This window comes from Podarcis cretensis (genome assembly GCF_951804945.1).
Source record: "Podarcis cretensis genome assembly, chromosome: 8".
Lineage (NCBI taxonomy): Eukaryota > Metazoa > Chordata > Lepidosauria > Squamata > Lacertidae > Podarcis > Podarcis cretensis.
This window is the reverse complement of record NC_137177.1, coordinates 64,926,857-64,947,839: the sequence shown is the minus strand read 5'-3', so window position 1 is coordinate 64,947,839 and position 20,983 is coordinate 64,926,857. Positions and strand designations below refer to the sequence as shown.

At 47.6% G+C, this 20,983-nt stretch overlaps 2 protein-coding genes across 5 annotated transcripts; both read right to left on the bottom strand.

The window, feature by feature from the left end:
- Positions 1 to 1,027: 1,027 nt before the first annotated feature.
- Positions 1,028 to 7,111, bottom strand: LOC307222578 (group IIE secretory phospholipase A2-like). Its single transcript, XM_079987976.1, has 4 exons — positions 6,970 to 7,111; positions 4,255 to 4,399; positions 2,705 to 2,811; positions 1,028 to 1,670 (listed from the first exon to the last, which is right to left on the bottom strand). Exons 1-4 carry the CDS (start codon positions 7,103 to 7,105, stop codon positions 1,534 to 1,536), a joined length of 525 nt encoding a protein of 174 aa, XP_079844102.1. The 5' UTR covers positions 7,106 to 7,111; the 3' UTR covers positions 1,028 to 1,533.
- Positions 7,112 to 9,961: 2,850 nt separating this feature from the next.
- Positions 9,962 to 15,251, bottom strand: LOC307222680 (neutral phospholipase A2 agkistrodotoxin-like). 4 transcript variants are annotated; one of them, XM_079988108.1, is made up of 6 exons: positions 15,212 to 15,251; positions 14,445 to 14,547; positions 13,044 to 13,100; positions 12,219 to 12,363; positions 11,329 to 11,429; positions 9,962 to 10,155 (listed from the first exon to the last, which is right to left on the bottom strand). In XM_079988108.1, the coding sequence occupies exons 3-6, from the start codon at positions 13,081 to 13,083 to the stop codon at positions 10,013 to 10,015; spliced, it is 429 nt and encodes a 142-aa protein (XP_079844234.1). In that variant the 5' UTR covers positions 13,084 to 13,100; positions 14,445 to 14,547; positions 15,212 to 15,251; the 3' UTR covers positions 9,962 to 10,012. The 4 variants fall into 4 exon arrangements, with proteins under 4 accessions (XP_079844234.1, XP_079844233.1, XP_079844232.1 ...); XM_079988107.1 differs by lacking the exon at positions 15,212 to 15,251 and adding an exon at positions 14,863 to 15,025 and having other exon boundaries at positions 14,445 to 14,736; XM_079988106.1 differs by lacking the exon at positions 15,212 to 15,251 and having other exon boundaries at positions 14,445 to 15,025.
- Positions 15,252 to 20,983: the final 5,732 nt, after the last annotated feature.

Below are 20,983 nucleotides of genomic sequence, written 5' to 3'. Positions count from 1 at the left end.
TGACAGACACACACACACACACACACACACACACACACACACACACACACACTTGCCACATGTAGTGGAGTGGTTTGCCTCTGGGTAATCCTGAAGATAGCAGAGTGTTTGACCCATATCTTGGAAGAACAGGGGCAGCAAGGTGTTTGTGTTCCCCAAGCAAAAACGTGTTGGACACATCAGGCAGTTTAGCCCACCTTGCAGTATAATTTGAGATTTATCAAATTCCAATGCCAACTGAAATGCAAGAATTTGCAAAGGATATGTCCATTTGAAGGATGAGCAAAATACCATAGCTTCTTTTGAGTATATTTGGGATCTGTTTACGTAATCATAAGACAAGATCAACATTGTCCCGAACTAACCTTGCCTGCAAACATCTGGTGAACTCAGCCAAGTGGAGCAAACGTTTCAGGGCTCTAGAAATAATATTCACTGCCTACAGTGTTTGGCGCATATCTTTCCTCCTGAGGGCAGATACCTTATTTAACCTGTTTGGCCTTGATAAATATTTGGTCTTGACATTTGCTCAGCCTTTGAGGCAGGGCAGCAAATCCCACAAGTATTCATGCTGCTTAATGCCCACTTTGGGATCACAGATTAGACTCCGCTTGTCAGTAGTGCCTGCTCTTTATCCGCTTGCACTGGAGTCTCTAGCTGGATACTTTTTGGTTCTCCTTGGAACTGCTTGGCTACTGTCCATGCCTTCACTGGTTACATGTGACAAACTCTCAGTGGTAAAACTGCCTTCATCTGTGGAGGCAGAGTACAGTATAGTCTTTGTGGCTAGTAGCCCTAAAGCCCTACCTTGCTTTTCATTGTGCTGAACCTCTTCTCTAATTCTATTTTCTTAAATGCAGGGGAAGCATTCAAAAAGGTACCTCCCAGCTGCAGTTCAAAGTAGTGTAGCTCAGTCCTACAAACCTCGTTCTTCTGTATGTGTAAGATGAGCTAAGATTCCATTGCAGCTTTGTGCAGCCCCCAAATACTCTGTTCCGGTTTGGGAAATTATGGAGGAGACCATGAATTCCATGTTATTTGTTTTTATTTACTCATGTCTGCAGCTTCTCAACTGCCCATCATCCAGTATAGATCTCAGGATGGCTTACAAGCATTTCTAAGAACAAACAATTCATCATTAAGTCACTTGAAAAACAAGTTTGGGGCTGAGGCCAGATCAGGTGGTAGGGTCAATTCAAAGTCTGAGGGGGCCTCACTTGAGGTGGAGAAGCTGTCCTTGAAATTTCCAACAATGCCCTGGAGTGACACAACACTAAGGGCTTTGTGGGAAATAAAAATGGCAAGCGCCTCCCAGACTAAGTTGCCAGGTGCTGGAGGCCTAGGAGAGGTAGGAGTGGTGCGGCCTGCCCAGTTGTTGAGGCCCCCACAGCATCTCAACTGTGTCAGGTGATGACAATGGCGCTGCAAGGTTGACTCTAAGAAATGATGGGATGAAATAAACATTGAACAAGAGGATATGTTTAACTGCACCACCTTCAGGAAGGCAGTTGAGAAAGCAGCGTTTCCGGGATCCTAGCAAGGAGGCGTGGGGCCTCTACATAGAATGTTTAGGTAAAAGGCATATTTGATGTGATAGGCGGCTTTTTGGAAACAGAAGCTGGCTACTTTATCACACTCGCAGGTCATCTTCTGGCACATTGTCCTTCCCCCTGGAAGACAAAAGAGCCAAAAGTTGAGATAGATCTGCACATCCCAGGAGTGGGACTTATCCACTTGTCTCTTTGAGTCTCTTACCGTTTCCAGCTGTGCCCCCTTGGCCTCAACAAACCTTTTCCCAGAGAGCCAAGAGCTCATTGCTGTCAGGAGCAAGCCAGCAGTAAATAACACACAGCAAGAAAAGTACTTTTTAATTAAAAAATCAGGATCTGCACAGGGATGTCAGGCCTAATGAGCTCAGCAGCAGGTCTTGCCCCTATGAGGCAGTTGTCTGAAAGTCCCTGCCATCCACAGCTGCCTAAGTCTCCTCCTCAAGCAATCTGAGACTCTGCTGGTGTGCCTGCCTTTGCTCCTCCCACTTGGTGCCTCTCCTGGTCCGGGGAGACCGGGGGGGGGGGGGAGAGGAACTTGTCACAGCAGCAGGAGGAAACACCCATGCTTCTTCACCAACCTGACTCCTCTCTGCCTATTGGCCTCCCTCATCCCCTTCTCCTGCTGCAGCTTTTAGCTCTGATTCTGGACTGCTCTCTGCCGCAGACTCCCCCTGCTCACTAAGCCCTGTTACCTCTTCAGTTTTTGACACTTCTTCCTCCCAGTCTTCTCCCTCTGACAACTCATCATTGTCCCACCACCAATCCCCTGGCTCTGAGCTTTCTTCCCCTGGGGGTTCCTCAGCTGGTACCTCCCAACATTCCTCCATGTCCAACCAGTCTGTGACAATTGCACTTTAGACATACCCATGACTTCTGCCCATACCCTGAAAAACACTGAAAAGCCCCCACATCCTTGTTGACTTTGTGCCTGCATGTTTGCTTTTTGTTAGCTTGCTTTAGTTACCTTATTTAGTTAACTTCCTAATTCTTTGCCACACCTTTCCTTGAAGCAGGGAGGCGGGGAACGCTTTTCAGCTCTGGAGTCAGCTTCTAACAGCCAGCAGAGAAGCCCACTGGATTGGTTTTTTCCCCCATCTCTAGCTCTCATCCAAGTATCTGCAGCCACCCCAAACATACTCCATGTTCACACATACCACACACGATTCTGCTCTTCCCGACAAAGTAGGTATAAAGCTCTAGTTTGGGTTTGCAACCCAGTTTTTCCATCTTTCCATAGCAACAATCGTGGGTATGGCAGCACCTGGAAGCAGCACAGATCAAACCGATTACTTCAGGCCATAAGGAAGACAATTAAGACAGAGAGATTAGGTGCATTCTCTATTATTCACGCTGTAGGGGTGGGGTTTTTTTGGAGGGTGGGATTAGTCTGGATGATGCCCCCATAATCCAGACTGATTTTCACAGAGGATGTTGCAGGTGTGGCGCTCATCTCACTTTTCAGGCCAAGGGAGCTGGCGTTTGTCCATAGACAGCTTTCTGGGTCATGTGGCCAGCATGACTAAACCACTGCTTGTGCACGGAGGATCATGGAAGAAGCCAGAGCACACCAAAATGCAGCAGCGGTACCTATTTATATACTTGCACGGGTGTGTTTTTGAACTGCTAGGTTGGCAGAAGCTAGGGCATAGCAATGGGAGCTCACCCCATCACGGGGATTCAAACCCCCAAACTTCTGATCAACAATCCCAAGAGGCTCGGTGGTTTAGCCCACAGTGCCACCTGCTCTGACAATTGGGAAACACTGGTCTGTGAGCGCTCCAACTGGAGAACAGCCTTTACCAAAGGTGTCATGGACTTTGAAGATGCTCGAACTCAGAACAAAAGGGAGAAACGAGCTAAGAGGAAGGCAAACTTGGCAATCCCTCACCATGATCAACTCCAGCCCAGAAACCTATGTCCCCACTGTGGAAGGATGTGTGGATCCAGAACTGGCCTCCACAGTCACTTAACTCACTGTTAAGACAATCTTACTTGGTTATGGTAAAGGTAAAGGGGACCCCTGACCATTAGGTCCAGTTGTGACCGACTCTGGGGTTGGGGCGCTCATCTCACTTTATTGGCTGAGGGAGCCGGCATGCAGCTTCCAGGTCATGTGGCCAGCATGACTAAGCCGCTTCTGGAGAACCAGAGCAGTGCACGGAAACGCCATTTACCTTCACCTAGGACCTATTTATCTACTTACACTTTGTCGTGCTTTCAAACTGCTAGGTTGGCAGGAGCTGGGACCGAGCAATGGGAGCTCACCCCATTGCGGGGATTCAAACCGCCAACCTTCTGATCGGCAAGCCCTAGGCTCTGTGGTTTAACCCACAGCACCACCTGCGTCCTAACTTGATTATGAGTGATTGCCAAAGAAGAAGAAAACGTAAGAGTCCTCATCAGCATCCCAAAAGCATGAGTTGGCAGCAAGTGCTGCAATTTCCCCACATATGATGCATTTTGGTATGCTATTTCCACCAATATATATATATTTATGCATACACCCCGCCCCATGCATATTTGAATGCATTACTAGTATGAAGGATGGTACTGCAAATTTGGTCAAAGTGCAAATTTCAAAATGGCTGCATTTCCGTTTGTATTTCGTTTCAGGGAGTGCAAATTAGGTAGGTTTGCCTTTAAATGCAAAGAACGGAATCCCATTTCTCCCTCACCCCTTGTTCTCAGCGAGAGTCCTGCTCACCAGTCAGTTTCATCCATGGGCTTTCTGGATCCTCCAAGTCCACAGTAACATCCGTACCCATTGTAAAAGAGAGAGGGCAGCCTTCCCGTCAGCTGACGGACCATATCCGCAAACTGGATCAGGTTGCTGCTTCCTAAGGAGACAGCTGAAAGCAAGAAGCCTGCCTGAGAGCCTAAGAAGAACCTCAGGCCAACATCCTCACAGTGGCCAGGCAGATGCCTCAATGGGAAACTGACATCCAAACTGGTGGCCAAGACTGCTTCCTGTTGGAGGAAGTTCCATGGTTTAACACTGCGCTGCATGAAGAACTTTCTTTTATCTGTCCCAAATCCTCCAACTTTCAGGTTCACCATTCTGGTGTTAGGAGAGAAGGAGGAAAACTTTTCTCTATCCGCTTTCCCCTTGCCATGCAAAATTGTACATGCTTCCATCATATCATGTACCACTCGCTTTGTCTCTGAACTAAGACATCCCAAGCGCTGCAACCTTTCCTCATAGGGAAGGGAAATCCCAGTGCTCCTGTTTTGTTGCATTGCTCAGCCTGAACTTTGCATGGATTGAAAGCAGAGCTTTGCAGAATTTCTGGCCCACCTAAAGGAGCTTAAAACGACAAGGGCTTGCCAGTCACAAAATGGCAGGAGGTGATGTTTTTGGCTCATCAGCTGGCAATGAGCAAAATCCCTATCTAAACCCTCTTTTGGAAATAGCATACACACAAGCTCAAAAATCACACATCTCCTACGCCACAGTGATTTCCTTGAGGCAGGGAGTTCCATAGTTCAGCTTTCATCAAACTAAGCACAGACATTAGCTCTGGAATTATTTTCATTTGCCTTCACCACTTCAGGCAGAATTGGGTGATCTGGTTTTAGAAGGATTTTTCATTTCAGGTTTGCCACCCGGAAAATTCTTTTTACTGCTCTTTCTGTCAATTCTTCTCCCTGACCTCCATACATTTAATTTGCATTTTCATCCCCTTTTCTTTCATCACTCCTCCCTGGTTCCTTTTAGGTTCCTGTCTTCCTCCTATAATGCGGAGAAGCCCTACAGTTTCATGAATGCTGGTCTACAGTCTAACCACTTGCTAAAATCTACAGAATAATAGCACACATGAGGGACAGTTCATGTCATTGCAAGTACAGTGTCTATCCTTGAAAATAACATGCGTGAAAGAGCAATAATAATAATAATAATAATAATAATAATAATAATAATAATTTATTATTTATACCCCGCCCATCTGGCTGGGCCTCCCCAGCCACTCTGGGCGGCTTCCAAAAGAATATTAAAATACTATGATACATCAAACATTAAAAGCATCCCTGAACAGGGCTGCCTTCAGATGTCTTCTAAAAGTCTGGTAGTTGTTGTTCTCTTTGACATCTGGTGGGAGGGCATTCCACAGGGAGGGCGCCACTACCGAGAAGGCCCTCTGCCTGGTTCCCTGTAACTTGGCTTCTCGCAGTGAGGGAACCGCCAGAAGGCCCTTGGTGCTGGACCTCAGTGTCCGGGTAGAACGATGGGGGTGGAGACGCTCCTTCAGGTATACTGGACCGAGGCCGTTTAGGGCTTTAAAGGTCAGCACCAACACTTTGAATTGTGCTCGGAAACGTACTGGGAGCCAATGTAGGTCTTTCAAGACCGGTGTTATATGGTCTCGGTGGCCGCTCCCTGTCACCAGTCTGGCTGCTGCGTTCTGGATTAGTTGTAGTTTCCGGGTCACCTTCAAAGGTAGCCCCACGTAGAGTGCATTGCAATTTGACTAGACAGGACTCTAGCACTCTCCCGCCCCGGCCCTGCTCCCACGGTGGCGTCTACCTCTTCCCGAATCTGAGCGACTTTATCTGCAAAAAACTTTGCAAAATCATTGCAGGAGATCATGTGGCCTGTACTGGGCCCCGATGTAGCAGGTGGTTCCGCTAAATTGCAGACCACCTGAAAAAGTCTCCTGCTGCTGTTTTCTGCAGATGCAATAGAGGCGGTGAAGAAAGTCTTCTTCGCCGTCGCTACCGCCACTTGGTAGGCTTGACATTGAGCTCTAACCTGTGTCCGGTCAGCTTCAGAATGAGTTATCCGCCACCGGTGCTCTAGCCGTCTCAACGATTGTTTCATTGCCCTCAGATCCGTGGAAAACCACGGATGGTTTTGGCAAGAACCAAATGGCAAGAAAAGTTGATGGAATATGAAGCTAACTGATGAAATGATGAAGCTAACTGAGAGACTCAAAGATAAGGACAACAATGACTTCAAAAAAGATTGGGAACCTATTATGATGTATATACAGAAACAATGTATTGAAATGAACTCACTTGCAGGATTCGAATAATACAGTTACAACGGACAAATATAAATAGAAAATATAAAAATGAAATTAAAATGTTAAGAACAGATTGATAAGGTGCAACTTTAATTTTAGTACATAAGGCATATAAAATTATAAGCAGAAGAAATAAATGTGCTATAAACCAGAAAGGGAAGCTGGGGGAAGTCGGGGGTGTTAACTGAAAATGTAAAATGTAATTTGAATTTTTGATTATGCTAAAACTTGTAAAATCTTAATAAAAATAATTTTGAAAAGAAAAGAAAAGAACATGCGTGAATCTTGGTTGCTAAAATGTTAAAACAGACCAACGCAACTCTTCTTCTGTACTGAGGTATTAGAAAATTTAGATTTGGCATCCTTTAGACATGCAACTGTCTTGAACATGCACTTACCACACAGGAGAAGCAGAAGGACCCCAAACGAACACCCCATCTTTGCACAGTTTGTCCAAATCAGCAGTAGAATGAAATGAATGTTCCTTAGAATAGGACAGAAGAAGTCAGGAAGTTGCAAGCTACAGTATACCATATATATATATATATATATATATATATACACACACACACACACACTCTCACACACACATACACTCAGGCTATTGTTCTGTGCCAGTTCACTCCATAGCCTTAGGAAAGGATATATCAATATTGACAGTTCTCACTAAGGGCCTTTGAGTACATGAAGGCGTTCCCGGGACTTGCCCATCCATAGAGCCAAACTAGTCCCCAAATTCCAGGGACACTTGTCACAGCTACGGTGGTGAGAGATGCGGTGAAGCTCCTTTTTGAGGTGGCGTGGTCCTCCCCCAAGAAGGAGATCTCGGAGGACCCAGCTGAGAGGCTTCAGATCCTCACTGGGGCCTACCAGGGTGTACTCACACACTTCAACACAGATTGGGAAGTGTTCGTGATCATTCCGTTGCAGCCTACCTAAGACCAGGTTCAGCTCACTGGATGCAGCAGAGGCTCTATGCTAGATTCCCACCGGGTTTGTCACTGCTTCTTAACAGGAGGAGGAGGAGGAGGACTGAGGCGGTGAGGAGGACAGTGCACTGCAAACACACTAGCAAGGAGTGCAGGAACTGGTTCCGCTGGTGCATTTTAAAGACACTGACCTCCCTCCTCCTCTCTGAATCTGCCATTTGGTGCCTGACATGAATTATGTGCAAAGAATTATGTGTTAAGATTCTATCTTCCTGGTATCTGATTTTCTTGGTCAACTTTAATAAGGAATGGGAAAAATTTGCAAGTTACCTAAGAGAACATTGCAAACAATTAAAAACTCTGGCAGGATTTTAGTAACACTTGTAAATGTATTAAAAACTAAGGTAAAAATTGTTGTTGTTTGAAAAAAGAAAAATGGAGAAATTATATGATGCAGTAGATAAAAATTGATTATGTAAACTATGAAGGGTGGAGGAAAATATAAGGATTCAGGGAATCCTATATGTTGATGTTTACTATTATTGTCTGAATTCAAATGTATAGTGTAAAACTGAATTTTTAAAAAAAAGAATTATGTGTAAAGAACCTAGCTGGACAGGTATCTTACTTAAACACTGGGGATGGGATAGTGTTTCCTTCTGCTCCTGAAAGGCAGGCCACAGGGCTCACCCATGCTTCACTGCCGCTTGCTGTCACTGGAGTTCACCACTGCCTTCTGCCTAATGGTAGGGCCAGACCTGTATTCAGTGTGTGTAACTGATGCATAACTGCCAAAAAGGAACCTTGGTGCAATTGCACAGTGTTACGAAGGTTGCATCAAGATTCTGCTGTCCTGTGCAAAGGGCTGGTAAAACACTGCGCCAAAGGAATCTGCAGAATGCAAGGCAAGGTGTGCTATTGCCTTGTTCTCTGCGGTCTTCCTGCACTTGAGGACGCTTCTTTTGAGACAAGCTTTCACTCCTGTTGCTGCCTTGTTCCACCCCTCGTGCTGTGATCAGTGAAGCCTACTGAGAAGATCCAGGGGTTGCCAACCTGGCACCTGCAGGTGCGTGTGTGCCAGCCAGGACCTCTTGCGGCTCCCACAAAAGGTCTCCATAAATAGCCCCTCAAATCTCCACAGTGTGCAAGAGGCTGTTTGCTTTTCCTGCTCAGTTCCTCTTTGCATTGACTTAGCATCTCCAGCTTTGAACATGGCCTATTAAACATGCCCATGTTTCAGCAGATGCTAGGATAGGGACACTCCATTGTGAACAGAGAAGAGGGGCAAAGCATTTCTCTCTATCAGTTAGGAGCTGATGTGTAGGCCGTTCCTCATTTTGCACTCCCTATTTTTTGGTCTTGTCCCTTTTTAGATGTGGCAGCCCTTTTGCCAGACCCTCCAAATGTCCCTATTTTCCAGGGACAGTCCCAGATTTACAGAAGGGGTCCTGGCTTTTTATGTGATCCCAGAATGTCCCTCTTTTCCTTTGGACGTCCCTATTTTCATCAGAGAAATGTTGGAGGCTCTGGAGTTATGCCCAAGGAGATAAGCAACTATACCTTTAGAAAACACCTGAAGGCAGCCCTGTAAAGGGAAGGTTTTTTAATGTTTAATGATGTTTTTATATATGTTGGAAGCCACCAGAGTGGCTGGGGCAACCCAGTCTGATGGGCAGGTATAAATATTATTATTATTATTATTATTATTATTATTATTATTATGGAATAGGACATTCCTAATTTTTATTGGAGTAATGTTGGAGGGTATGTCACACATCCCACAGTGGCCATTTTGTGACCTTTTCCGAAGTCAGACCATTGGTCCACCCAGCTTAGTCCTCAACCCAACACATCCCACAGGAATACTGAAGGAGCTGTTGGGCATCAGCATCCATGTTACACAGGGCCACAGGAAACTGCCTTCTGCCAGCTCAGACCATTGTTCCCTCTAGCTCATTATTGTCTACACAGACTGGCAGTGACTCTGCAGGTTTTCTCTTCCAGTCCTACTTGGAGATTCCTCTGGGGATTGGACCAGAGACTTTCCGCATGCAAAGCAGATGCTCCACCGCTCAATCACAGCTTTTCACTAAAGGCTCACACGCCCTTTTAACTCAGGATTGATGTATTGTCTTGCTTTCCGGATGTCCTGATCAGTCAGGAGGCACAAAGCAGTATGATAGGAGCTCACATTTCCTGGCGGACCTGTTCGAAACTAGTTTCTGCACAATGGAGTCTATTGATAGGGTCACTTGTGACCGAATGCAAAGAAGAAAGCCGTCATTAGGGTCGGGGTCGCCATGAGCTGAGCGATGGGGATGAGAGTGGTTGATGTGCGACCCTCAAAAGGAGAGAGCACCCCCTCCCTCAGCTAACTGGGCTCCGTAAATCAAGCTGAGTTGCTCCCCAAACACCCAACGAAAGGACAACTTCACACGATGACTGCAAGCTTCATTTTTTTTTATTTTTGAAGAGGAGTTGCAGTGCAGCTTTGGGCCTGCAGGGGCTGAGCTCAGCACTTCATTGGCCCTTCGTTGCAGTTCTTGTCGGAGTAAAAGCGATACTCCTTATTGTAAGTGTCCAGGTGGTCCTTCAGGCAGAGGGCTGCTGTTTTGTCACATTCACAGATCTGCTTTTCACAGCTGCTTCCTTCACCTGTTGAAAGAACATGTCATCATCCTGTCATGTCATCATCCTGCCCTTCCTGTAAACAGCTGAGGGCTGCATCTGTGGCTCCTAGCAAGCCGCCTTACACAGAGCCAAACAATTTGCCCACCTAGATTAATAATGTCTACACTGACTGGCAGCAGCTCTCCAGGGCTTTGAACAGGGAGTCTTTTCCAGCCCTACCTGGAGATGTCAGGCATTGAACCTGGGACCTTGTGCCCTGCCACAGAGCCACGCCTCCTCCTTAATGTGTAGGAACATAGCAAGCTCCCTTATGCTGAATCAGACCACTGGTCCATTTAGCAGGGTATTGTCAACACTGGCTGGCAGCAGCTGTCCGGAAGTGCAGGCAACAGTCTCTCTGAGCCCTACCTTGAGAGGCCAGCTGGGACCTTCTGCATGCAAGGCAGGTGCTCTGTAGCTGAACCATGCCCTCTCCCTGCAGAGTAACTGCCCTCTTGGAGTAATCGACCTTATAGGGTTGGTAGGAAGATGGCAGGGAGCTGCTCGGAGGAAGTGGAGGCTAAAAATGTGATCAACTAAGTCAGTGATTCTGTGGCGATGTGGTTTAGGCAGCTACCAACAAGGAACACGGAGAAGGGCCATAGCTCAGTGGTAGGACAGTTGCTTTGCATGCAGAAGGTCCCCAGCGGCATCTCCAGCAGGAGTCTCTCTCAGCTGTACTAGGAGATGCCAGGGGTTGAATTTGGGATGCAAACCTTACTGTTGGACAGTGGAGAACGGACTCCCTTGGAAGGTGGTGGACTCTCCTTCACTGGAGCTTTTAAAGCAGAGGTTGGATGGCCATCTCTCAGGGATGCTTTAGATGTGATTCCTACATCGCAGGGGGTTGGGCTGGATGACCCTTGGGGTTCCCTTCCAAGCCTATGATTCTACGATTCTTTAGCTGTGAGTCATGCTTTGCAGGGGGTTGAACTAGAGGACCTCTGCGGTCCCTTCCAACTCTACTGTTACTATGATTCATTTTCAACAGAGGTAGGATGGCCATCTGTCGGAGGAGTGCAAATTTCGATGGATCCCCTGCCTCTTTGTTAGTGAAGTCGGCAGGCGCACAACAGCATTTAGTTCATGGTATGTATGAATTGTCTGTCCTCCAAAAAGGAAGGGATGCAACCCATTTTTCCTCCTGTCGCTACTTACCACAAGTAATAACTCCATCGTCGATGGAATAGTTGTATATGTCGGTGTTGGTGTTACAGTCCTTCAGCTTTTCATAGCAGCAATCATGGGCCAGGCAGCAGCTGTGGAGAAGGAAGAGAAATCTCCTTTAGACAAATCTACACTGTTCACCTGCCCAAGGGAGCTAAAGGTGCTCTTTTTATTATTATTTGATTATTTATACACATCTTAATAAAAAAATAGGTATAAGGTACACGCATCAGTTGCACCGATAATTAAAACAATTTTACGCCCATGAGTTTATCAAATGGCGACAATCAGGAATTAAAGGGGGGGGGTCCCCATCTTGTTCTTTTATTGCCCCATTACCAGGGGCAATAAAGAATTCTGGGAGCTGTAGGTGGGAGCTAAGGGTGCCGAGAGTTATTCCCCTCCCAGAATAGTTTAACAATAATTTCCTCTTCCCAGAGAAAGCTGGGAACTGTAGCTTTGCCAGGGGAATAGGGGTGTCTCCTAACAACTCTCAGCGACAAACTACAGTTCCCAGAATTCTTTGCGGTAAACCATGACTTTTAAAGTGGTCTCACAGAGCTTTACATGTATGGTGTGAATGTGGTCATGGGCTACCTTTTGACTTCTTGTTTCAAAACTTCCCATTTCAGAACCTTCTGCCTATCCGGGGTGGGGGGGTGGGGGGTGGGATGTTTCTGAGGATAACCCAGTGGGATATCCTTATAAAAAAGCAAATCAATGAAATGAAAGCCCCCAGTGTGGTGAACCAACTCAATACCCCCCGGCCAACTGGCTAGAACAACCAACACACACCAACAAATCCTTTCCAGCACAGCGCCTCTTTAATAGCGAGGTGATCAGTTATGTCAAAAACAACAACCCACAAGCCATTGATTTACCGGTCGGTGTCGTCTCGCGGTTTGCCTTGGCCACCCACCCCGCAGTAACACCCGTACGTGGTGTAGTGGGGGAAAGACGTTTTCCCAGTGAGCTTTTGGATCATTCTTCCGAACTGAAAGAGGTTCCCATTTACTGCCAAAACACCTGCAAAGAAACGGACAAGGCGTCAGGTGCGTGGCTTATTAGGGAAAGAGATCTGTCCTGGCTGTTGTGCTTCTTCACCTCTCCCTTCTACCAAACGGTATTCGGTGCTCCTGAAAATGGGGCAAATACTCTCTAGCAAATATTGATCCACCTCTCTTCGTTAATAAATTGGTCTGTGCTAGCGGCTATCACTACATTTTGTGGTGGTGGTATCCATAAATGAATTATACCTTGTGTAGCATTTTTAATACATTTTGGGATTTGATACATGTCAGAAGTGGGCAACCTCCCCCCCCCCCCCGCGCAATTGGGGGCTGTATCCTCTCAGAGGTAATCTGCTGGGAGCCACACAGGGGTGGGGGTAGGTGAAGCCACAGCTGATGATGGCTGGAGAAGCAAATGCTTTCTGGATTAATTTATCAAGAAGACCAACCTGCTGCAATTTTGACTTTGGTTGCTCAGATTAGAATTCCAAAAAATTATGAAGGTCTCCTCAGAAGTAGGCTTTGTCAAGTTTGAAGCGGGGTACACTTTTTTAAAAAAAGTATGGCCCCTTCCTTTTGTTAGCAGAACATAATTTAATCTTTCCTCTCCCTGTTACTTTTAGATACCTGCATTTCAGGGGGTTGGACTAGAATACCCTTGGTCCCTTTCCCATCCTATTCTATGATTCCACTTACTGCAAACCAGCAACACCATTGATCCCCATAAGATCTTCATCTTCCGTTGATAAAGACCTAAAGGAGAGGTGGTACAGTTTTTCAATTTGTTTAGAGGATCCGTATTCCACCTTTTGATATCAGCCACCCCCACCCCACCCCCCAAAGATGGCTCAACAACACAAACAGTTCATCCTAAACACAGTAAAATGCCAAGGGTTGTATTGGTTTGAAGGGGAAGTGGGGTTGGAAGGCTGGCAGTCAACCCCTGAGATTTGGCCCATTCCTTCTTAAAGGACAGGTCTGCAACTAGGAAGTGGCCAGATCAAATTTTGGTCCTATGTGAGTCTGGCTTTTTAGCAAAAATGCCACCTCTCCTCCCCACGCTCCTTTGCCTCACAATCACCTGTGGCATGGATTTCTGTCTCGGACAATGATACAAGGACAGCATGGCAACATTAGGTGTCTAAAAGAGCAGATTGGCCCAAGAAAGAGGGGCCTGATTAGGCCTGGAAGCAGAAGGTCAGAGATGGGGAGGCAAGTCTGTCCGAGGCCCAGAGAGGCTGGGAGGTGACAGAATTGAGAAGCGGGGGTGGGGGTAGACAGAGGCATGGAGAAGGGTCAAGTAGTGTTGGGGAATAAGAAGAGGCATAGGATGGGGGGGGGGGTGCTTTGCCTCTTGGAGCCAAGAAAGAGTGGAGGGGAAGTTAGAGGGGTGGTGCCCATTGGAGGAGATCTGAGGGAGAAGGGGCACCTGACAGATTTGCCAGGGAAGTCACAATTGTGGTGTTACTCCTCTCCAACGAAACCCACTTTGGTTTTGTTCCCCGTTGCCACCCGCAGAAGAAATGTTTGTGTTTCAGCTCAAATGAATATTTATGTTGCCGTTGAATTACATTATCTGTTTTGTCAGCACTTGATTTGAAACGTCAGCAAACAAACAATCAGGGGAAATTGCCTGCAAAAAATTGCGTACGTTAGTCAGAAGGGCATACAAAGAATGCTGATGAGTTTTCAGGAAGACTTTTTAAAAACAAAGCAGAAATGCAGAGAAGTGAATTTAAGAAGGGGTGGGGGGATAAGAATTGAACTTTGACAGATCTTTTTGTCTTCATCCGATGAATGAAAAACTGGGGGTTTACATGAGAGAACGTCAACTCCTTTTGTGGAGAAGGTGCCATTCTTTTCAGGGGTGAAAAATCCCAGCAAGGACGTGGCTGGATCCGCACTTGCGTTTTCCAGAAACTGAAATTCAGAAGCATTGCTGCCTTTGTCAGTGGAGCCAGAATAGAGCCATCATGGCCGGCAGCCATTGAGAGCCTTTTCTCCCTCGAATTTGTCCAACCTCCTTCTAAAACTGATGGCTTGCAGTTGTGCAGCAGAAACAATTCGTTAAGCAAAACCAACGGCAGCGGTACTTACTTTGCTTAGCCTCCTCGTAAAACTTATTGTGGGGTCGATATCACACCTGGCTCTCTTTCTTCCTTGTGATTTGGTTGTCCTTCTCTCCTCAGAAATGTGACAACTGGAATTTATAGTCCGTTGGAGAGTTTTAACTGTTAGTGAGGGGAAAATCCCATTTCCCCATATCCAGTAACCAGGTGAGAAAAGAAGTTGCTCCTTGACTTGACTAACATGCCTAAACCTCTCTAGCCAGTTCCTTCCCCAGCTAGTAAGACACCAGATCTTGCCTCTGGGCCTGCCTGGTTTCATTCTAGAAGAATGATGAAAAATAGCAAAGGTCATCACCCGTAGCTGCCATCCTTCTTTCGCAACCCGAGTGGTCACTTTCTCCAGCAGGGTGTGGACATTTATACTATTATTAGAAGGATCTTCTCACCAAGTTGTGCAGGAAATGATGGTGCTGGAGCTTAATAGGAGGAATATGGAAAGCAGAAACAAAAAACGAGCTAGCTTCCCCTGCGGTGGGACTCCCAGAATTAGTCTGCTCGGATGGTTTTGCCATTCTGGTTCAGATGAGGTTGGGCTCTAGAAGCAAACGGACTAGGGGCTGTCCCCCTGTTTGCCCCACTCACCAAACCCTTCCCGGCCTCCTCCCCATGCTTGGAAGTTAACATTAACTCCCTAACCCTTTCCACCCCCTTGGAAATACTCAGATTGCTTTTCACCTTCCCAGCCCCACTGCCACATCCACTTCTACCCCTTTGTACCCCTGTTTCCACCTGCACCCCCACATCCATGCTGAAATATACTCAGAGTCGAGTGTGGATTTCATGCTCTTTCTTCAGCTCATAGTAGTGAGGAATGCCAGTTCCCCTGAAATGTCTGCTTTATATACATTTTTTACACAATGGGCCCCATGTGACTGGGTAATTCCGGGATTCTCCTGTAGGCCAATAAGGTTGCGGAGTCACTTCCACCTGGAGTTGGATTGGGTGGCTCCTGCAGACCAATCAGACTGCTGCATTCTGAATCCTATTGTTCTGGGACCAATCAGGCTGCTGCATTTTGGATCCTATTCAGCATAACACATGCCCCCTCCTCTCCCCTCCTTTGGTGCAATCCCTGCTTCTACAGAACCCCCCTCCATGATAACCTCCTGTATCTTCCTCCCCCTGCCACCACTAAGCACCCATTTTCACCTTTCCACCTGCGATGAAGCCACCACCTGATCATCTTCTTCAGACCCTTTCATGCTCCAGAATTCATCTTGAACTCCTCAGCTCAGTGCCCCCCCTCAGTCCGTGTTTAGTGCCCCTCCCCTCAGCTCAGTACAAACACTTTCTTCTTGTCCCCCTAGCTCACTGCTGACATTACATTAAAAATACAACAACCCCCAGCCACTGAACTCATCTTAGTGCTTCCTTCCTCTCTGAGCTTGGTGCCCCAGCTGACCCACCTCTAAGGCCTGCCCTAGCTGGTGGCACTGGTGAAAAAGTCTACCTTAGCATTGCCAGCAGCCAGCTGGGGCACCAAGCTGAGCTCACTGGCTGTGGCAGAAGTTAACCACGTTTCATGTGTTGCTCTGAATGTCCTTAACAGGCCAGTGGAGGAGAAGACCGTCTTTTGTATATAAGAGGAAAGTGTGCCGAACAATGCTAATATGACTTACATTTATTTTATGTACAGCATTTGGGTCCCCCCACCCACCCCAAATAATTATTATTGATATTTGAAGATGATAAGAAAACCGGTGGGGGTAGGGGGAATACAGAAGGAAAATAAGGAAGAGAAGAGAGGGAGATGATACCAGGAAAGAAAGCATCAATGCAGACGTGGAACGCAAGTACAGCAGGATATTTTTGAGGTTTAACAGGGGGCAGGAGGGGCCTTATAGAGCTGGGCTTTTGGCAAAACTGATGGAACAAGCCTCTGATTCCCCCACCTCCCACTGAGGCCGCCAGATGAAATGGCTGCCCCCAGGTGACAGAGCCGACGGAATAAGCTGATATTAGTGAAAAGAACATGCCTTCTATCAGGTGAAATTGCCTTCAAAAATGTGTATATTGAGGGAAAGATGCTCTAAAAGTGCAGATGAATTTTCATGACTTTATTTCATTTTCAGGGGGGGAAAAGACCACAAGCTTATTTGTATTAATGTATTAGATTTATATACCACCCTTCATCATAAGATCTCAGTGCAGTTCACAGAATAAAATACAGGATAAAAACAGGTAAATAGGTAAAACAAAACGGGAAAACAAGATCCCAGCCCTTGCCACAGACACATTCAAAAGGCTGTAGAATATTAATCAGCCCAAAGCCTGGTTGAAGAGAAACATTTTCGCTTCATGCAGGAAAGTGGCGAGCGGAACTCATACATGTTTTTTTTGGGTGGAGAAAAGCGTTGCAAAGTTGAAATAAGGGAGCTTTTCAATGTTGCAGCTGCATTTCTGTCCAGGTCTTCCTTAGGGAAATGCAAAACCGGAACTGAATTTTGTATTCCATGCAAACTCCCTCCCCCTACTGCCTCCCTACTCCACCTCATTCTTGTCTCAGCAGGACACAGAGGAGGGTGGCCAAAGCACAAAAAGTTGGGGAAATAGGTGTACTTCTTCTGGTACGTCTTTAAGTTCTTTTTCAGGCACTGCACAAACTTTTGGTCGCATTCACAGGTCAGGCGCTCACACTGGATTGAAGTACCCGGAATCATTGCCCGATACCAGGGTTCATTTCCTGAGAACACAACAAGATTTTGGGCTAAGGAATAAATTCTGGAACTATGGTGATGGCTGGGGGCAGGAGAGAGGGAGGGAGTCTGTAAATTGCAGTCTCTTAAGCCAGCCAGAAGTAGTAGTACTTATTATTATAATTTGTATCCTGCCCTATGCCCGAAGGTCTCAGAACAGTTCACAGCATAAAACCACAATTTAAAAAACAGAAAATACAAAACAAAGACAACCCAATAACCCCTGCTTCCACAACACATTTTAAAAGGGCATGGGATTTCAATCAGCCAAAGGCCTGGTTAAAGAGGCATGTTTTCACCCGGCGCCTAAAGGTGTATAATGAAAGCACCAGGTGAAGTTCCCTGGGGAGAGCATTCCACAAACATGAGTTGTCTTTCTCCCCTCCGCCCCGATATACAGGGGCAAACAAAGGCTAACCGACACCCGGGGCGCGGCAAACCGCCGGCTGCAATGTGTTGCACCACTACGTACGGTGCATGCGTGGCGTCGCTACGTAGGGCACATGTGCGACGTCACTACGTACAGCGCATGTGTGCAACACCGCACATGCGTTGTACATAACGGTTTGCCGCCGGCACTGCTCGAGTGCCGTACGGGCGGTGGCAGGATCCTCTGCTCACAGCTGCAGCCGCAAACAGAGGATCCTCCACATGCGGCTGCGGCGGGGTGATGGCTGCTCATGCCGCTGCGCCCGGGGTTGGGTGGGGTGAGCACCCTGCGGGGTGCCTTCTTGTCAACCCCCCCCCCCAGACATGGCAGCTGGTGCAGACTGCCCCCCCCGCCCCCCTTGCGATGCCACTGCTGATAATAATAATAATAATAATAATAATAATAATAATAATAATAATTTATTATTTGTACCCCGCCCATCTGGCTGGGTTTCCCCAGCCACTCTGGGCGGCTTCCAACAAAGATGAAAGATACACTAAAATGTCACATATTAAAAACTTCCCTGAACAGGGCTGCCTTCAGATGTCTTCTGAATGTCAGATAGATGTTTATCGCTTTGACATCTGATGGGAGGGCGTTCCACAGGGCAGGCACCACTACCGAGAAGGCCCTCTGCCTGGTTCCCTGTAACTTGGCTTCTCGCAGTGAGGGAACCGCCAGAAGGCCCTCAGAGCTGGACCTCAGTGTCCGGGCAGAACGATGGGGGAGGAGACACTCCTTCAGATATACTGGACCAAGGCCGTTTAGGGCTTTAAAGGTCAGCACCAACACTTTGAATTGTGCTCGGAAACATACTGGGAGCCAATGTAGGTCTTTCAAGACTGGTGTTATATGGTCTCGGCGGCCGCTCCCAGTCACCAGTCTAGCTGCCGCATTCTGGATTAGTTGTAGTTTCCGGGTCACCTTCAAAGGTAACCCCACGTAGAGCGCATTGCAGTAGTCCAAGAGGGAGATAACCAGAGCATGTACCACTCTGGCGAGACAGTCTGCAGGCAGATAGGGTCTCAGCCTACGTACCAGATGGAGCTGGTAAACAGCTGCCCTGGATACAGATTTGACCTGTGCCTTCATGGACAGCTGTGAGTCCAAAATGACTCCCAGGCTGCGCACCTGGTCCTTCAGGGGCACAGTTACCCCATTCAGGACCAGGGAATCCTCCACACCTGCCCGCCTCCTGTCCCCCCAAAACAGTACTTCTGTCTTGTCAGGATTCAACCTCAATCGGTTAGCCACCATCCATCCTCCAACCGTTTCCAGACACTCACACAGGACCTTCACCGCCTTCACTGGTTCTGATTTAAAAGAGAGGTAGAGCTGGGTATCATCCGCATACTGATGAACACCCAGCCCAAACCTCCTGATGATCTCTCCCAGCGGCTGCATGTAAATGTTGAAAAGCATGGGGGAGAGGACAGAACCCTGAGGCACCCCACAAGTGAGAGCCCAGGGGTCTGAACACTCATCCCCCAACACCACTTTCTGAACACGGCCCAGGAGGAAGGAGCAGAACCACTGTATGACAGTGCCCCCAGCTCCCAGCCCCTCAAGACGGTCCAGAAGGATGTTATGGTCGATGGTATCAAACGCCGCTGAGAGATCCAGCAGAACTAGGAAACAGCTCTCACCTTTGTCCCTAGCCCGCCGGAGATCATCAACCAGTGCGACCAAGGCAGTTTCAGTCCCATGATGAGGCCTGAATCCCGACTGGAAGGGATCCAAATGGTCCGCTTCTTCCAGGCGTGCCTGGAGTTGTTCAGCAACCACTCGCTCAATCACCTTGCCCAAGAATGGAAGATTTGAGACTGGGCGATAATTGGCCATCGTGGCCGCATCTAAAGATGTTTTTTTAAGAAGCGGTTTAATAACCACCTCTTTCAGCAGGTCTGGGAAGGCTCCCTCACGGAGGGAAGCATTCACCACCCCACGAAGCCCATCGCCCAGTCCTTCCCGGCTAGCTTTTATAAGCCAGGATGGGCAAGGATCCAGGAGACAGGTGGTTGGTTTCACTTGTCCAAGCAGCCTGTCCACATCCTCGGAGATAACAGATTGGAATTGATCCCACTCAACTTGACTAGACAAAACTCTAGCACTCTCCCGCCCCGGCCCTGCTCCCACGGTGGAGTCTACTTCTTCCCGAATCTGAGCGATTTTATCTGCAAAAAACTTTGCAAAATCATTGCAGGAGATCATGTGGCCTGTACTGGGCCCTGATGTCGCAGGTGGTGATGAAAGTCTTCTCCGTCGCTATCGCCACTTGGTAGGCTCGACGTTGAGCTCTAACCTGTGTCCAGTCAGATTCGGAATGAGTTATCCGCCACCGGCGCTCTAGCCGTCTCAACGATTGTTTCATTGCCCTCAGATCCGTAGAAAACCACGGGGCTCTCTGGGCTCCATGCAATCGGAGAGGGCGCTTCGGAGCCAAACAGTCAATAGCCCTGGTTAACTCCACATTCCAGCGGGCCACCAGAGAATCAGCTGAAAGGCCATCAACATGGGACTTGACATCTTTCTGCAGGACCTGCAAGACAGAGTTGTTCCACCAGGCCTTTGGCCAAGGCACAGCCTGACCCCCTCCTTTGGTAATTTCTTCACAGAACTCTAGCCTAATGGTTGCCATCAATTTGATCTGAAATGATTTTATAATGAATTGATTTTAGAATGCTGTATTATTTTACTGTTGTTAGCCGCGCTGAGCCCAGCTTCCGCTGGGAAGGGCAAGATATAAATAAAAATTGTTGTTGTTGTTGTTGTTGTTGTTGTTGTTGTTGTTGTTAATATCTCAGGGCCCACCATACAGTGCCCGGAGGGTGGGTGTGTCCAGTTTGATTATCAAGGCCGTTTTCCCCAAACCACAGCCACCCGATAGGCATAAGGGGGAGGGTGAATTCTGAGTTGGCTGTGCAGAATAGGAGACAGGTGCATGCGGCCGAAGCAAGAGGGTTTCACACCCACCGTCATCAGCTGATGATGAGGGGGCAGGGTTGTTTGAGCAGGAGAGAAAGAGGCACCCTGCCAGTCCTGTGCTTGGCGCTTCCCAAAGCAATGCCCCTTGCACTACAGTTCCCAAGCGCCTGATAGCCAGCTGGTTGTTGGGCTCTTGGGACCCGTTGGGCAAGAGATATGGACAGCGGGGTGGAGCAGATGGGGCAAAACGTCCACCCGAAGGCATCGGTTTCGCTCTGCAAAGGTCAGCTCACCACAGATGACGTTCCCTGACTTGTAGGTGTAAAAATAGGTGGCAAGTTTGGAGTCACATCCCTGCTCATCCACTCTCTTGTAGCAACAGTCATGGTTACGACAGCACCTGAGGGCGGGGGGAATAAGAGCAAAGTGATACAGTGTAAAACAAGGGCAGGTAAC

What these genes read in the sequence shown, in the direction of transcription:
- LOC307222578 (XM_079987976.1), bottom strand. Translation starts at nt 7,105, where the DNA reads ATGGTATACTGTAGCTTGCAACTTCCTGACTTCTTCTGTCCTATTCTA. An exon ending in CCCATGGATGAAACTGACTG is followed by an intron (nt 2,812 to 4,254) that starts GTGAGCAGGACT and finishes TGCTGCTTCCAG; the next exon opens with GTGCTGCCATACCCACGATT. An exon ending in GAAGAGCAGAATCGTGTGTG is followed by an intron (nt 1,671 to 2,704) that starts GTATGTGTGAAC and finishes TTTGTCTTCCAG; the next exon opens with GGGGAAGGACAATGTGCCAG.
- LOC307222680 (XM_079988108.1), bottom strand. Translation starts at nt 13,083, where the DNA reads ATGAAGATCTTATGGGGATCAATGGTGTTGCTGGTTTGCA. An exon ending in AATGGTGTTGCTGGTTTGCA is followed by an intron (nt 12,364 to 13,043) that starts GTAAGTGGAATC and finishes GTTTCTTTGCAG; the next exon opens with GTGTTTTGGCAGTAAATGGG. An exon ending in CGATGGAGTTATTACTTGTG is followed by an intron (nt 10,156 to 11,328) that starts GTAAGTAGCGAC and finishes TTCTTTCAACAG; the next exon opens with GTGAAGGAAGCAGCTGTGAA.